The following is a 17,270-nucleotide window of genomic DNA, read 5'->3' as shown; positions in this document are numbered from 1 at the left end:
GTACAAATATGGGGAGGCATGGCAGGTTGATTATATCACCTTGCCACGATCTCGCAATGGTAAGCATTATGTGCTTACTATGGTGGAGGCAACCACTGGGTGGCTTGAAACATATGCAGTACCCCATGCTACCGCCCGAAACACCATACTGGGTCTTGAGAAACAAGTCCTGTGGCGACATGGCACCCCAGAAAGGATTGAGTCAGATAATGGGACTCATTTCAAAAATTCTCTTGTAAATACTTGGGCCAAAGATCATGGCATCGAGTGGATTTACCATATTCCCTACCATGCACCAGCCTCTGGTAAAATTGAACGATACAATGGATTGTTAAAAACAATGCTAAAAGCACTGGGTGGCGGAACATTTAAGCACTGGGAGAAGCATTTGGCAGAAGCCACCTGGTTAGTCAATACCAGAGGATCTATCAATCGTGATGGTCCTACCCAATCCAGTTCCCTACATATCGTAGAGGGAGATAAAGTCCCTGTTGTACATGTAAAGAACATGTTAGGAAAGGCAGTTTGGGTTCTTCCAGCTTCTGGAAAGGGCAAACCTCTCCGTGGTACAGTTTTTGCCCAGGGACCAGGATCCACTTGGTGGGTAATGCAGAAGAATGGGGATGTTCAATGTGTACCACAAGGAAACTTGATGCCGGGGGAGTGCAGTTACTAATTCTATGTATATGTATATAGTCATGTGTGCATTTTAATCATTTTTTTTGTTTGTTTGTTTGTATATATGTATATATATATATTCTAAGCATGATGTAACGATGTAGAATAAGGGGTGGAATGTCATGGTTCTATGTTTTTGGTTTTTTTTTTGTTTTGTTTTTTGTTTTTTTTGTTTTTTTTTTTTATGGTTTCAGTATTCCACATCAAAACATCATGTAGTGTACGGGGCATTAAAGTGTCACTGCCCCAATCCCAGCTACCTATCCCTGTACATTACAGCAGTCACGGGATCTGGCCCTTCCGGGTGGGGGGGGCGCTCTCTTGCTGCCTTGCAGGGGTGCTGGAGGGTGCTTTCCTAGCCGTTCCAAGCTTTTCAGGTTTGAATCGGTACCGGGAACTCTCTCTCTCATCTTGTCTGATTTATTAATCTCAATTTCAATTAAATTGTATATATTGTGTTATCTTGTATTCCAATATTATAGTAAAATAAGTTTTCCTTCATAGATTGTTGCCGCTGCTCTTTTCCTCCCTTCCTTCCTTCCCATTTTTGTGGGACTGGGGTGGGGGGGGAGGGCAGAGGCCTGCTGCCCCTGTCACGGACATAGATTGATCTGATCAACTCCGTGACAGCCAGTAATCATCAATTTTATCAGCAATCATTTGCTTGAACCTCTGCTTTTAAAAACAAAATCCATAGAAATTCAGTTTCATGGGACAAATTTTAGCCCTCATGTTATCATTTAGTGTGCTTTCCAGTGGCATATTAAGTCAAATTATTAAAGCTGAAAACCGAAGTCTGCCTAAAGCGTCTCCTTTTCATGATATGTTAATATGAATAACCATATACTTTTCTGATTATATTAAAACCTGGACAGATATATAAGACTGTAGTTCCTTTGAAAATACCATAGCAATGAGAGAGATGTTTTTAAGGATAAAATTAATCTTAGACACTGAATTTCATACACGTAAAATTCAATAGTTAACCTAACTGTTGTTATGAATGAGAAAGAGCACTGAAGAATCTCTCAAAAGTCCAAAAGATGTCTGTATTCATACAAATTCTATCCATGATCTTATATTCACTATTGCCAAATATTCTGTAGGAATGAACATGCTCAAGTTGTGCCATTTATGCCTATAATCAGGTTGGTATTTCAAGTGCAGCTTTCTGCATTTGTTCTCACCCTCTCAAATGCAATGAAAACAGGCAAAAAACCCCTGTAGTGGCAGTGGAAAGGACATTCCACTGAAAGGATAGAGTGAAGGGAAGATGGTCCTTGATGGGCATCTTCTGCTCTCTCTCTATATGGGAAAGAAACAGCTTGGAATTCATTGCTTTGCATTGCTCATGGAAATTGTGTACATAATGGAGCTTCTCATGTTCTTATTTCTCTGAGTAAGCATCCTAGAGGTGTCTGAGTTGAATCCCCAAAGGAAATATGCAGAAATCAGTGACCAGAGGTTGTTTATAATTTTATTTATCAGAAGTAGTCTTTTATCCCTCCTGTGTATGTTGATTTTTTTTGTTTTTGTCATCAGAAAACCTGTAGAATTGGGTACTTATTTAAAGGTGTCCTGTAGGATCACTGCATCATAATCAGCTTTTGAAATGGGCAAGTGTGTATAAGCCAAACAAAAAATTCAGTTGCATGAAAAATAGTGCTAAGAAAGAGAACATTTAAAACACGTGAAAAGAACATTTCAGTGCCGTCTAAAGTGGAATGTGACTGGCATATCTCTTAGCTAAAAGGAATCATTAGCTTCTTTCTACAAAAGTGTGGGAAGCGTGTTTTTGTTCTCTTGGTGAAATCTTGGTACCGTATTAAAAACAATCAAATGTAACTGAAATATCTTGCTTATCTTGGAGAAGTGAATGTTGCGTAAGACTCATGCAAAGGGTAAGGGTAAGACTCTCCACTTGTACTGATAGCTGGAGCTGTCATGACCCAAGCACAGGACCTTGCACTTGGATTTGTTGAACATCGTGGTGTTCCTCTGGGCCCACTGCTCAAGCCTTTCTAGTCTCTTTGGATAGCATTAGGTGGTCAAACACACCGCACATCTTGGTGTCATCTGCAAATATGCTGACAATGCTCTTAGTCCACTATCAATGTCTTTGATGAAGGTATTAAAGAGCATTGGTCCCAGTAATGACCACTGAGGGACACCACTTGTCACTGATCTCCATCTGGACATTGATTCACTCACCAATACTCTTTGGGTACAATCTTGCAACCAGTTCCTCATCCATTGAATGAATGGTCCACACATCAAATGTGTATCTTTTCAATTTGGAAAAAAGGATCTTGTGGGGGACTGTGCTAAAGGCCTTACTGAAGTCCAGAAGTTTCAATCTTCTGAAGCTTAATTGCAATGCAGTATAGAAATAGTGAACTTTTGAGGGCATTCGCAGATAAATAAATAAAGAACAGGGAAGCAAGAAGATTATTCAGTATCATTAGCAACTGAAAATATGTTTATTTTTGGAACTGACATGTATTTTGGTATCAGCTTCAATTTAGTTGATTTTATTTGGATTAGATACAAAAGGCAGATGATATTTGGCCTTAAAACATTCTCTACATCTGAAAGATTCAGTATCTTTTCATTCTGCATTGCTTACATCTTGTCACAGAACATTATGTTATTTCATACCAGAGATGTGTTAGAGATGCTGTGTTATACAATGCCAAAATAGTTTGTAGTATCTAGCATTTTTGGGTCACAAGCCCATGGTGTCCAGGCAAGATCTCAGGGACTGATTTCCTAATACTCCAAATTGTAGAAGGACATCCATTGAACTGCAACACTCCTCTTCATCAAAAGTAGGTCCGATAGAAAAATATAGAATATATTAGTGCTGTGCTTGCACAAATTAGATTCACTACATTTGATGTCACAAGACCAAGACACTTCTGTGTGACCATTTATTGATTCAACCAAGGCAAACTTGCATAACACACTGGAAAGTCTCATCACTCCTCTGCATCCTTGATATAGACCCATGTTAGTTATATCTGGTACATGTGGGGCTGTCTGTCTCACAGCTCCAGAGCAATAATGTGGATGAGGCTTGGCAATGACTCCTGCCCAGCTGGCAGTCACCTCCTGCATCCAGGGCAACCAGACTGCTAGCTTCTGCTGCACAGTCCTGTAGCCTTGTGTTGGGGCCTGCCAGGGTCCTTTTCACCAGCCAGCTTTCCCAGCACTTTGTTTCTCTGAGGGCTGGATGACAGCACTCCTTGTGAGCACACATATGTTGTACTTCAGCACCTGTCTGTAAGACACAGGGCTGTGAGCATGGAGAAAGCAAATTCATGTCATCTGGGGAAGAAGTTTTGGCTTTATCTGTGAATTGTCTTTTCTTCTCTCTCAAAATCCTGGAAAGCCTTTCCCTTCTCCCTCCTCCAGCTGTTCTGTTGGCCTGCATTACTTTGTTACGTACATCTCTGTAATACACACAATGTGTGAATAATCACACCTGGCATGCTGCAAGGTCTTCTCATTCCCAAAGCCCTGACCCACCTGATGTGCAGAGTGGAAGGCGTTGGAGGTATCTGGGAGCATGCCTGTGATTTGTGTGCAGGTGCTGGAGGAATTGTAAACAATTTTCCTGACTTTATTATCAATGGCAGTGCACCCAGGTAAGAGGCAGCATAAGAACATAGAACACAAGGTGCTACAATCATTATGGTGCACTTGCTGAGGTGATATTTGTCCTGTCTTTACAAAATCTGTGTACCTTATTACTTTTTTTTTTTTTTTTCCTCAGCACAAAAAGTATTTTGTTTCTCTTGTAAGGCAGAAAAAAGTCCGGTGGGATGTAGCAATGTTATTTTGCTGCTTTTTCATCCTTTACCTAAAGGATCAATCCATACAGTTGCCTTGTACTCACCTTAATAAAAGAGTCGTGAGATGACAGCTGAATCTGGCTTCAAGAACTTTTTTGAAGGAAACATTGCTTCCAGCCTTCAGAAATCAGTAACTGTGAATTACAGAAATGCTCAATTTCTTTTGAAGAGGTGTGTGCTAATGAATGGCACGCATTCTTGCATGCTCTGTAGGACTCGATGGCTAACTTGATGCATCAAGTTTTCTTACTGCTCAACTAGGATTTTTTTCAGCTTTTATTTTTTATTTTCAGCTTTTTATTTAATATTTTCCAGGAGAGAAGAGCAAGAGCTCAAGGTTTGGTCTTCCTTTTGAAATTCCTTAGTAGTTTAGGTTTGTTATTCCGATCTCAATTAGCTGTAATACTATTATGTCTATACATAAAGACACAGTGCTAAAAGTAAACTGATCAAGAATGCAAGACCATCAGTCATATAATTTGTTGTCAGTTTTCTGACAGCTGTGACAGCTTTGTTCTTTTAGGACTTGTTTAACTCAGTGCCTACGCTCAATTGCAGTTTGTGATTCGGTAGCTTAGTGGCAAATCAGAGAAGAGGAACTGTTAATTTTTGCTCTTAATTCACAAGCAATGTTTTTTAAGTGTTGTATAATATCTCACATTTTCAACTTTTTAACTTTGTCCTACTTTTATTTAGCCAGGTTTTCTATCTCAAAAGCATGACCTTCTGAAGCTCCATCTTTTATATTACCTCTGTGGGAGCTACACAAAGTAAACTAATAATTTATTTTTGCTTATGGTAATCCAGCTTTTACATTCATTTCCTGTACCGGCTCTGCCTGGATTCTGAGCATTAAGCCACCTTTTCACCTGCAGATACTAGAGCAGCCTGAAGGGAAAGGTATTTCAAACATCTCACTGATCAGTATCAGACCTGCCTTTTAGCACTGTGGGATTTAAACATTTATATTGCGTTAATCCTTGTGGTTATGAACTCAATTGGAAATGCTGGCATCAATACCTCACCTCAGAATTACCAAAGGGAGAATTACTCAAAATTAAGATTTGATTTTGTTGTTGTTGTTTTTAATTTACTTCTGCTAGGCTCAAATCCTGCAGACACTTGTGCTAAGTGTGTAACACTTCTAGTGTAAGCATTTTAAAGCCTCGCTGTGAGTACTGAAACCACCTTATGTGACAGTGTTTGCAGAATAGGAATTTCAGCTTAGGGGTAGCTGGAAATATTCTGGCTGAATGTCTTTTGGCTGGGGGTTCTTACTGAAAAAATGTTGAAACAATCATTTTGAACATATTAATTCTCTAGAAGAAATAAGTCTGTTTAGATAATTTTGTTTTCTCTTACACATTACAGTTCTATTTACCTAAGCGTTGTTATTAAGAACATACTTTTGCTTCTTATCTCTAGCTTTCAGACTCAGCATCTAAACCATGTTCAGCTTTCTTACTTCCTTTATGTATAAATTCAATTGTTGAATTTATGAAACTATTTCTATTGTACTGTTACACATATATAATATTACATATATTGTTCTATGAATATTAAACAACTCTTCCTCTTGAATTTAATAAGCTATTCAGGGTTTCTTCTTGATGTTCTGATATTATTTATTATAAATGATAATTCAAAATAATCAAAATAAAAAGTAGCCTGTGAGGGTAAACAATTCAAATAATATTAGGAGCTAATATTTATTTTCTCCATTCTTGAATGGACCTGCAAGTCAAACCAGACACTCTATTTCATAAACAAGCTTAAATTAAAACACAATTCTTTAAAAAATCGTGTGCTTTTCTTCTTAATAATAACATCAAAATATCCAGGGATTTGATTAAGCACACAATGACAGAAAAATCTTAATTGCAATAAAACTTAGAAATTTATCAACTAAGATGAACAATTTCTTTGATGATGGATAAACTATAATTAGGTACAGTTTGTTAGGCAAAACACTAGGACTCATCCTGTATGTGTTATTCCAAATCTGATATAATTAACATTCAGAACTGTAGATAACAGCTCTAAACAGGAAGTGTTCGGTTCTAAAATCATCTATAAGTCAAAAGTACTCTAAAGAGTAAACCATAAATGTTTATATCTGGTGTTATAGTTCATTTAAGTGGCTTTTGGGATACTTTTTCAATGATGCATACTAAGAGATAGCAAATAATAAAATTTAATATTTTGTCCCTCATAAAAATTAATAAACATCAGATACTGTAGCTGCTGAAATAAAAGACTTCAGAAAGAATGGGTAAAAGTAATGATTTCTCCTTAATCAGAAAATGAATAGAAAATATCCTTCAAAGAGTAGTCTTATTTCTAATACTCTCCAAGTTCTTCCTAAAGCCATTAGCAATGCAGATTATCAGGAATTATTTCTCATCTTCCTGGAGGATCTCACAACTTCTAGCCCTCTCCTGCTGTTCCTATTATGAGTGTAATTTAGCACTAACAGTCTCAATACTTCAGAACTGACTTCACCTGTGCTTATATTTCTGTAAGAACATCAATTATTAGTTCAAGATGATGCACCTGGCTCATTCAGGAGAAGCCTTAAATACAACCACTTTATCTGACTGTAAACTTTCAGTTGCATCTGGGTCTGCTTTGCTGAGTTAATGTATTGCTATGGTGAGTTCTTGACAGAGCATGTATGTTTTGTTATTAACCTGGAAGGTAACCAAGCATTGATAAAGTAACCAAGTATTAATGAAGTAATGTGGATTTTCTTATCTAGAAAGTGATTTTCTTTTTCTTGAAGGTTGGACCATGATTGGAATGCCATGTGATTTCATATCTGTAACAATCACCCAATTTCTCATTTTCTGTTTTTATTTTTATTTTTTTATTTTTTTTGCTTTTAGTCAATGCTATTTGAATTCAGAAAATAAAAATACTAGTGCAGTCTCAACAGTTCTCTTTCTGCATCTCTGCAACAGCATGAAGTTCTGAAGAAAATAAGATATGAGCACAGATGGTAGAGTTTTTTGTTGCACTGAAAATGACTCAATTCATTCATTTAGCACATCTTTCTGGCTTTCATCAGACTAGGCTGCTGTTGTTTTGAAATCTGTGGTGAGTGGAGAAAACTTTATGAAGGTAGTTTAAAAGAACATGGGATGTTTATATTGCTACTAATATATATTAGTATATATATATACTATATATATATAAACTAATATATATATATATATATTAGTTTATATTGCTAATGAGTTGCCCACTGTCTTTAAGAGACACTGAGGCCTCCATCAAATGCAAAATCTCCCTAGTGCAGTCAGAAGTTAGCAAGGAAATGTAGAGGAAAATCTAACTTACCAGAGTAGTAAGTTGTTCTGGGATGCAAATTCGTCGTGGTAAGGAAGTCTGTAGTACATGAGAGCATACTAGGTTAAAAGGAACTTTAGAAATGAGGAACGAGATGACTGGATGAGAGCCAAAAACAGGCAGCAGGGGAGCAGTAGGCAGTTCAGCTGGTCTCCAGGAGGAGAGCACCTGTAGTCATTATCTGTGACTTTTGACCTGACAAACTATGTTCATGTGGTTATGTTACACTGGGGGCAATATCAGAAGACTTTTTGTTCTTTTCAATGCCACTGTAATTAAAGGAATTAAAATAACTACTTTAGCATTCTATGTAGAACAAGCTTTTCCTTGTTGTTTTATCTACAAGCCAGTTATAATGAATAAGAGATGGGGCTTTCCTTTTAAGTTTTGAGTGTTACACTGGAATTTTAGGCCCAGTGAAGTTTTTGTTGTTTTGTACTTTCTCCGCTGTTCTGCTCTGTCTGAAATCAGAAATAGAGCCCATGGTGATGCGGTGTTCGTCCTCCTGTAAAGTGACTGGTCCCTTGGTATTTCTTGAGTGTTTTCATAACCTAGTTCTTCTGCTTTGAAGTTGTCCCTTAAAACATGAGTGGAGATAATATTCAATCAAGAAAATGGTGCCGAAAAAGCTATCAGAAATCTGAAAAGAAACCATGCGGTAAAGGGCTTTATTCAGTGAAGTCTACATGAAGCAAAGAGCATTCAGTGAAAAGACAAAGATAAATCCTATTTGGAATAATGATAACTTGAAAAATTCAACATTTCCTGGCATCTGCAGCTTTAACCTTGAAAGAGATTTTGTAGGGAAACATGGAAGTGTTTCATCTTTAACCTTTGCTCACCAACAGGAAAGTCTGGCAGAGGGGAGGGCCTATGTCAGCTCAATTCTTCTGAAAGCCCTGTGCCAGCAGGCTGGTTTTTCACTCCTCCGGAAGAAGGTAGGAGTATGCTGTTGGCAGGTGTATGGGAGGTACAAAAATAAAGCAGCTGGGCAGTCCCATTTCTTAAGTGTTTTTTTTTTTTTAGCCCATCTACTGCACTGATGAAACAGCTTGGGACTTTGACATTTATTTTTAATTACATAGATCAAAGGTGTGGATAAACAGGTGTGAGAAGTTGAATTCCTGCAGATTAGAGCGACGGCTTGTCAGCTGAGTTAACTGAGGACTTATAAGTTCCCAGACTGTAAGTTGAATTTTTTCATTTTAGTTTTCAGTGGACTTTAGTCCAGATTTGACTGATAGGAAACAAATTTAAATGAGACATCTCAACCTTTTACTCATTAACTCTTCCTATTCACAGATTTGCTGATAGTTAAGGGAAGTAAAGGATTTTGTAATTGACAAAAATGGGTGGGGGGGAGAGGGAAGTGCCAAGTTTGATGTATGGTTCAAAACCTTCTGGTCTTGCCGTGCTTGTCTTTGAAAACTATGCAGTGTCATATTTAACAACACCATTTTTTTTTTTTAACAAAACCAGTTGTTGGAACAAGTCAGAAAGCTACTTAATAATTACGTCTTGTCCTTGCTTTACTCTTCACAGATAATCTGTCTTTGGAGTGGAGAAGATTTTGAGTAGATATTCCTTGCTGTTAAGTCATGCAGCCATCTTGTTTTCTCTCTGCCAAACAGCCATTGATCAGCTGAGGAAAAGTTGTTTTTATAGTGCTTTTTGCTGAAACGTTGAAATGAACTCCATACCTTGGGCAGTGTATCTACAAGCTAGGGACAAATAAGAAAACAGAGCATAAATCAGAGGGGAAAGAAGAGGATGGAGAATAGTTTCTGGCTTACTTATGTGAGCAGAGACTTTCCTGTGATATGACTGGCCTCTGGTCTGTCTGCAGGTAAAACCCTGCAGTGAAACTAGATTTTGTGGTTCTAATTGGTGCACTTCCTTCACCGTATGTTTGCAGGGTATGCTTGTTGCTGTTTTATTCACCTTTAAGTTAAATTGTGGTTACTGCTACGGTTGAGAGGAATAAATGTGGGCCAATAAGCTGCCAATAGCACACATCTCCTGAAGGCGTTGCTCACAGTCCATGTGGGTGAAAAATCTCGTCTTTTGCTATTTAAGTACATTTGGGGCATTCTTCCATGTATAGTCGTTTGTGGGTTTTTTTCCTTCTTTTTCTGTTTTCCGGGAGTATATTTAAAGGTGGTGTTGCAGGGATCACTAAGAATGAAGTTATGCTTATTAATCCTGAAAGCAAAGAGGGGAAGAGTCTTACATAATCTTCCACTTGAGCATTGTGATGGTCTTTTAAGATATTCTTTTTAAGATCAGATGCTAGCTTATGGGTTTCAACAGGATGCTTTCTGCAGCACAGATGCAAGTAGTTCGTGTATTCTCATGCTGCTCCACAAAGAATTCCTATCCTTGAATGAAATCAGCCATTGGATTATACAGGATGCTCTGGATGCCCTGGAAAGTCATCACTTGGTCATGTGGCTGAAGAACTGTACAGCTGCTCTATTCATCCCTCAAAAAGACAATTTCCAGGATTCTCATAAGCATCTAGTTGCTGAGGCTATGTTTTCTCCTCATCTCATAAATGAGGCATAAATGGTTCTCTTGACAAACAGGATGGAATTAAAATCGCCAAACAACTGTAATAGGAACAGTATAAATGTTTTAGATAGAGCTCCTGGGCTCTGCTCTCCACACTGCTGAAGTGCTAATAAAAGCAAATAGTTCAACTTCCTTTGTCAGCTGTGACACAAACACAATACTGTCTTCAAAGGAGCAATTTATGAGGCTAGATTTTTGAAGTAGTTTGGGGGTACTGTGTTTCCAAGTGTTATACAAGTCTGGTGTTAAGTATATGCTTGAAAATGTCTTCTGTTCATCAAGGTGACATCTTCATTTTTTTACCAATGCAACATCTCAATATTTCTATTATTCAAATGCATGGAATGCAGTGAGTTAGAACAATTCCCATTGTGTGCATCCCTCTTCAGTGTCTTCAAATACAGGGCTCCCTCAGCAGAAATGGCCTAAAGTTGGATTCTTTGAGTCCTGAAGCAAAGCTGTCTTTGGCACTGAGAGATCAGTGCCATGAAAGAAACTATTAGAAAAACTGCAGCTGTGATAGGACAAGAATTTACTGAGCTGTATAAAAGCACTAAAGCATGAAGGGTGAATGTCTGATTTTCTGAACAGGATACAAGTTGAGCGAAGCTTTGATTTGTTTGTCTGCTTATTTAGTTGTTAAAAGTGATAAAAACAACAAATTTATTAAAAATTAGTGAGTTACTATGAGGCTTGAAGTATGTTACTGGCCCAACTAGCTTTTGAGTACAGGTCTGTGTGGGAACTGTTGAATCAGGGCCTGAACCACTGATTGAGCACCTGGGGAAAGGACCTGGTCAGCCCTGGAAGCACAGGTGAAGATAATTCAGTTGTGTGACTGGAAGGGGGGGGAGCCTGGCTGCACCTCTTTTTGGTTTCATTTAGGAGTTGAGTGCTACTGGGGAAGGCTTTCTTTCTGGAGATTCCTCTTTGGTGAAGCTTTCCCCTGTGAACCTGGAATCTTCTGGTATGAGTGAGCAATCTTCCCTTCCTTTAAAGCACCTTTTTATTGTATCAGTTCTTCTGTCATCGCACCTTTGTTGCAATGCCTTTTCCACCGCATTGATCTATCCAATTGCAACAAGATAAAAATGAAAATTTTTTGTGATCTCAAGGTAAGAAATAGATAACCCGGGAAATACTGAAGTTTTTATTATCCTTGTAACAAAAAGGCTGTTACAAGTGAGTTTGGATCTTCAACTGTTACTTCAAAGCAAAAATGGTTTGCAGCTCGGTGTCCATCTGAAATTGTTGATCCTGCTGTAATTTTTCACTGCCTTTCATTTTATGCAGATTACTTTCATTACCTTTTCCCCTCTCAGCTGTTGTACATGTTGATTGATGTGGATATACCTAGCAAGATGGTACAGATGGATGTGTGCTTAGCTGTCACACAGAATTAGTGATTTCTATTTTATATATGTCCTTACACGGTGCTTACTCCAGTAGCTCAATGCACTGATCAGTGTATCTCCTATCTGTCACGTGCCTGTTTTTCTCCTAATCTTTTCTGCTGGGGGAGAAGAAGGTATGCAGAGTACTGTTTTGCTTTGGGATTGCAGGAAACAGGCTTTGAAGGGGACCTCCTGGGTCATCATGTCTCATCTCTGGCTGCTGCAGACATCTATGTTATATAATGCTCTTGTGAGCTTACCCACCTCCATTCTAAAATAAGATTTCTTTTCTTGTACTGCTTTTGGAAAGCTGCTTCACTACTTCATATAAGGGTTAGAAAGTTTTCATTTTCAGCCTCAAATTTTGTTTTTTTTTTTTCTTTGCTTATTTGATCTGTTAATGTTGTTCTTGATTTTAATTAGCTTTTATACCTGCTAGGCTCTTAATTGCTTTTATTGAATTTATAGGCAACAATCCAACTTTCTCTCAGCTTAGTTTTGGTGGGCTTTTTTACTTCTAAAACAGGTGTGGCTGCAGGTTTGAAGTAATTCTAATTCCATCTATATTAAATCTGGGAAAAAGTGTTGCAAGGAGATTTCTTTTTTAATAATTTACTTCAGTTACAGCAGATTGTGTTGATTATAATATATGAAAAATTCCCTTCCTAACCATATATTTAGGATGATATTAATTCAGGTAGAAAGCATACTATATTTTTAATGTGCATTTCCAAAACATCTAAGACAACTCACTCCAGGGGCTCCTTTGAGGTAAGATGTTAGTTCAGGATGAATCCCATTGATTTTCAGTGAGTTTACATGTTGCATAAGGTTCCATGTGAAGCTGGAAAATATATTCCAATTTCCTTCTGAACCATGGAGTGCTTGCTTATGGCAAGTCAGCAACAAGGCTGTCCTGCTGCAGATTGTGACCTAAGATGGTGCTGTAGTTCAAATTGTCCAGCCTCAGGTCCAGGAGAAAATCCCTTGGTGACGGTGACCTATGTATTACACTTAAATGCAAATGTCTTTACAGCTTCTCCTCTGAGCTTCTGCAGCAGCAAACCCTACATGAAGCATTAACACAAGTGTGAGATCATGGGGTGGGCCTGGCAGTATGGGGCTGCTTGATACATTCCCACTGGGCACGGCTCTTCCAGTCCTTTCCACACACTCACGCACAGCCAGGGCCTTGCTCCTGTTCTAGAATACGTCTGGTTGACAGGCAGCAGAGCAGACTGATTTGCTTGCTGTATCTGTCATTGAGTAACAGATTGGAAAAGAGGCCATATTGCTGTGCTGCAAATTTGTAAGAAACTAGGACAGTTAAGTGCAAAAGGCTGTGGAACTTGAGGGGTTTCTGACATCAAGTGTGGAAGGTTTGGATCTACGTCATAAGTATGACTACATGAAACTGCAGTTTGTCTTGTTTGCTGCAAGTGATGAAGATATCTAGAAAAATGCACTTATTTTCTTGATTTTTTTAAAAGAATGCCTGAACAGTTTCTTGCTGATTTTTTTTGTTTTTCTTCCTGGTTGCTGTGCCTTTTGAGTTGCTGTATTTTTTTTTTTTTTGGGATGAAGGAATTTAGGCTGGTTTAGGAGTTCTCCTCATTCCAATTTGCCATTTGAAAATGTCTCTACAAAGAGGAGAGTTGCATCTCTTCAGCTACCCCAGGTTTGAAAAGGGCTGTGTCTAGAAATACTCTACATATCTGATGTTACTCTCTCAAGAAATTTAGTAAATGTACTATGGATCTGGATAGCATAAAATTTATGCTTTTCTTTTTTTGTATAATTTCTTGTTACTCTTAATAGACAATTTATTGTAATCCATCTGTTCCTCTTCCTTGATTGATAGGCATCACAAATCTTGTGCTCGTGGCATATATAAAATATTCAAAGAAAATCTAAGATTGCACTCAGCTGAAGGCAGTTTGAGTTTTACAGAGCTGCTATAGAGCTTCCAAAATGTATGAATACAAAACACTTTAGAATCAGATTTGATATTGTCTGAACCATAAAGTTCAAATATTTCTCTATTAGGAAGAGAAATTTTGGAAGGTCTTGCAGATAAAGTTTATTCCAAGAGAAACATCAGACCTAAATTTTGACTCTCCTTAACACTGCTTGGTCAGGCTATTGCACGTGGCTTTTAAAATTCTATCAGACTAGGACATTTTAAGTTAACATTAATCTTTCATTCACTTTTGTGCATTAAAAGAGGGGTGATCAGTATAGAGAGGGAGATGATTGTCCCTTTCTACTCTGCCTTTGTGAGGCCCCATCTGAAGTCCTGTGTCCAAGCCTGGGACCCTCAGTACGGGAAGTATGTGGAGCTGTTGGAGCAGGTCCAGAGGAGAGCCACAGAAATTAACAAAGGGCTGGAGCACCTCTCCTAAGAAGAAAACTGGAGTGTGTTGGACTGGTTTAGTTTTGGGAAGAGAAGGCTTCATTAAGACCTCACTGTGGCCTTCCAGTACCTGTAGGGAGCTTACCAGGAGAGGCACTGACTTTACACAGTCTGAAAGTGATAGGGCAAGGGGGAGTGATCTGAAACTAAAAGAAAGGAGATTTAGGTTAGATGTTATGAAGAAATTCTTTAGTCAGAAGATGATGAAGTGTAGGAACAGACAACTCAGAGAGACTGTGGATGCCCCAAACCTGGAGTTATTCATGGCCAGGCTGGATGGGGCCCTGGGCAGCCTGATCTGGTGGGTGGCAGCCCTGCATGTGGCAAGGGGTTGGAACTGGACGATCTCTAAAGTCCCCTCCAATCTAAACCGTTCCGTGAGATGATGATCCATTCCGTAATTTTACTAACAGGGACAGTGTGGGTTACAGAACAGCTTAGAATGAAATCTTCTTTTTCTCTAACTGTCTTTCTAGAATAGAACAACTGTGATAATTACCGAAGAACTGTTAATAAAACTTGGAACTAATAAAACTACTGTCTGAGCTGTCTTTGCCCGTCTTTCTACTTCTCTACCTTGTTTGCCTTTGATACTCACTGGTAAATCGTTGTAAGGAAAGAAATCTGCAGCCCCCAGGTCAGTTAGGAACTAGAAATACACAGTTATTTTATTGCTCCACTGAATATGATTACTTTGAGACTCTTTTGTTCTTTCTGCAGATACTAGCTAAATTCTAAGGAAAACTATTCCTTTCTCACCATACTACCCTCTCTTTCTTAATTGGTCAAATGCGTTATATAATGTCAACTGTTTTTTTTTTTCTTTCCTTTTAAAACAGGAAATTATGGGGAAAGCGGAATGGAGGCCTTCAAAGAGCTGGCTGCCCAAGAGGGTCTCTGCATTGCTCATTCTGACAAGATCTATAGCAATGCTGGGGAGAAGAGCTTTGACCGCCTGCTCCGCAAGCTGCGAGAAAGATTACCCAAGGCTAGAGTGGTGGTTTGCTTCTGTGAGGGCATGACGGTGAGGGGGATCCTCATTGCCATGAGACGTCTGGGAGTGCTTGGGGAGTTCCTGCTAATTGGAAGGTAAGGCTGTAAGTGGATTTCATTGCATCCCTTCTTCTAATCCTGAAAGCAGTCCTTTCGCTTCAGAACGGTGTGATTCAGGCTACCCATCATTTCAGTATTTACTTTTCTAATGAATGAAAAGAAGTGAGAAGATGGTAGAGAAAATAAGTTATGTGACAATTTAATTGGTAGTGTTATCTTTTGCTGAAGTTAGTGTTAATTATTGCCTGTTTTTTTTTACCGATATGACATCAGTGTTTTTGTGTTTTTATGTACTCTAGAGGAGTATTTCTTACACATTTTTAAAGAAAAAAAATAGAATGAAGAATCTTGATTTCAGAATGTGATCTGGAAGTGTGGCACATGACACTACTAAGGAGAGATTGAATGTTCCCTGATAATTTAAAACTGTAAATTATCAAATGGTTTAGATTGCTTGAACTGTTGTCAGTCTTGTGATTCTTGATTTTACACTTTATTCTTATCTTCGCTATTGAGAGCTAGGATATTATTGCACAGAATTTTAAGCATCAAACTTGCAGCCAGCCAAGTCAGTATATATGTGTGCAGTTATGTTACTGGAATAAACAGTGCTACTATGTATTGAAAAGATAGACTTATTTCATCTAGAATTTTAGATTTTTTTTAGATGTTCACTGAACTATGGATGTGATCTATCCTCATTCCTTTTTGATGATTCTTATTTTGAGGCTTCTTATATTTAACCTTGATTTTTAGTGTGTTTATGTTTGGTTTTCTATTTCAATGAATCTTGTTCTGATGATGAAGGATGACATTTTCTGTCTTGCCTGTTAGATTGATAATGGCTGTTTTATTCTCCCTATTCTGTTTCTCTCTAATCTATTGTTTAAACATAATTCCTTTAAGGCCTTTGAGAGTCATCTCTTTACCTACTTTGCTTTTGTTTTCTTTTTATTCTGTGTTTGTTCTTATCTATAAAACTTTGTTTTGTTCCTTTCTCTCCCTATAGCTTTTCTGTCAGGGCTGTGTCTGGAATGCTCGCTTTAGCTCTGTGATGCAATATTAGTATTTTCCTGTCTGCATCCCTCAAAGCCCACAGTTTGTACAACTTACTTTGCCTAAGTAATCTTCCTATGACAATCAATGATTCTCTTTCCATCACTACTTTTTTTTGTTGGTAATATTTGATGACAATCAACTTGGAGCAGAGGCTGCATTTCTTTCTAGAAGTATGTGTAGACAAGATATGGCACATTTGGAAGCCATAGATATTAAAATGAAACAAAGTACTGAAAATCATGCTCTATTTTAGAACTGTGCATATACCTTTCATCTGTCACATTCACTATACATCATTTGAAACAAATAATACATCATTTCATTCTTCATATGTTGGGTTCTTTTTTTCCAGTGAATTGAAAAAGTCATCTATAATAAAATTAGTTTGGATCACAGCATCTCTGGTCATTTTGTAAATATCCTGGTAGCTTTAGGCAGTATATTGCATTAATGTATTACTGCTTTGTAGTAGTGTCTTATTACTCACCTGATTTCAGTACTTCCTCTGATAACTGGCCATACAAAGAGCTAAAGGAAATGAGTCTTGTACAGAAAGCACCAAAACATCTGTAGTATAAATCTTAGTTTCTTATTAGGCTATTTATTTGATTCTCTTATCCATGGATAATATGTGAAAAACTTTATCTTCAAAGTCTGACTTTAAGCCTTTACACCATATATTATGATACTGTTTTGATTGCTCAGAGTTTGCCCAACAGCATTATTCTGAACTTGTCAGGATCTCTCAACTATAAAATGTTAATAACTGAATTTCTTTGGAAATCACAGCACATTTTTCAGGCAGGTTTCCATGCATTCTTATTTTATGCTGGTGATTGAGTATGAGTGAACCATTTTTGGGGATGGGTGGGGTGATCTGGTTATAAAACATTGACTGTT

At 38.0% G+C, this 17,270-nt stretch overlaps 1 protein-coding gene across 5 annotated transcripts in view; it reads left to right on the top strand.

Moving 5' to 3' along the window:
* The window catches only part of GRM1 (glutamate metabotropic receptor 1), a 182,722-nt gene that overhangs the window by 27,473 nt on the left and 137,979 nt on the right, over positions 1-17,270 (top strand). For all 5 annotated transcript variants that reach the window (XM_052670886.1, XM_052670902.1, XM_052670919.1 and 2 more), the window contains exon 3: positions 15,098-15,347. In XM_052670886.1, the coding sequence (XP_052526846.1) occupies positions 15,098-15,347 (250 nt within the window). The remainder of the gene's footprint in view (positions 1-15,097; positions 15,348-17,270) is intronic.

The sequence above is a fragment of the Tympanuchus pallidicinctus genome, unplaced genomic scaffold (genome assembly GCF_026119805.1).
Source record: "Tympanuchus pallidicinctus isolate F22 unplaced genomic scaffold, pur_lepc_1.0 scaffold1, whole genome shotgun sequence".
Lineage (NCBI taxonomy): Eukaryota > Metazoa > Chordata > Aves > Galliformes > Phasianidae > Tympanuchus > Tympanuchus pallidicinctus.
The sequence above is the reverse complement of the archived record's forward strand: the minus strand, read 5'-3'. Positions and strand labels throughout refer to the sequence as shown.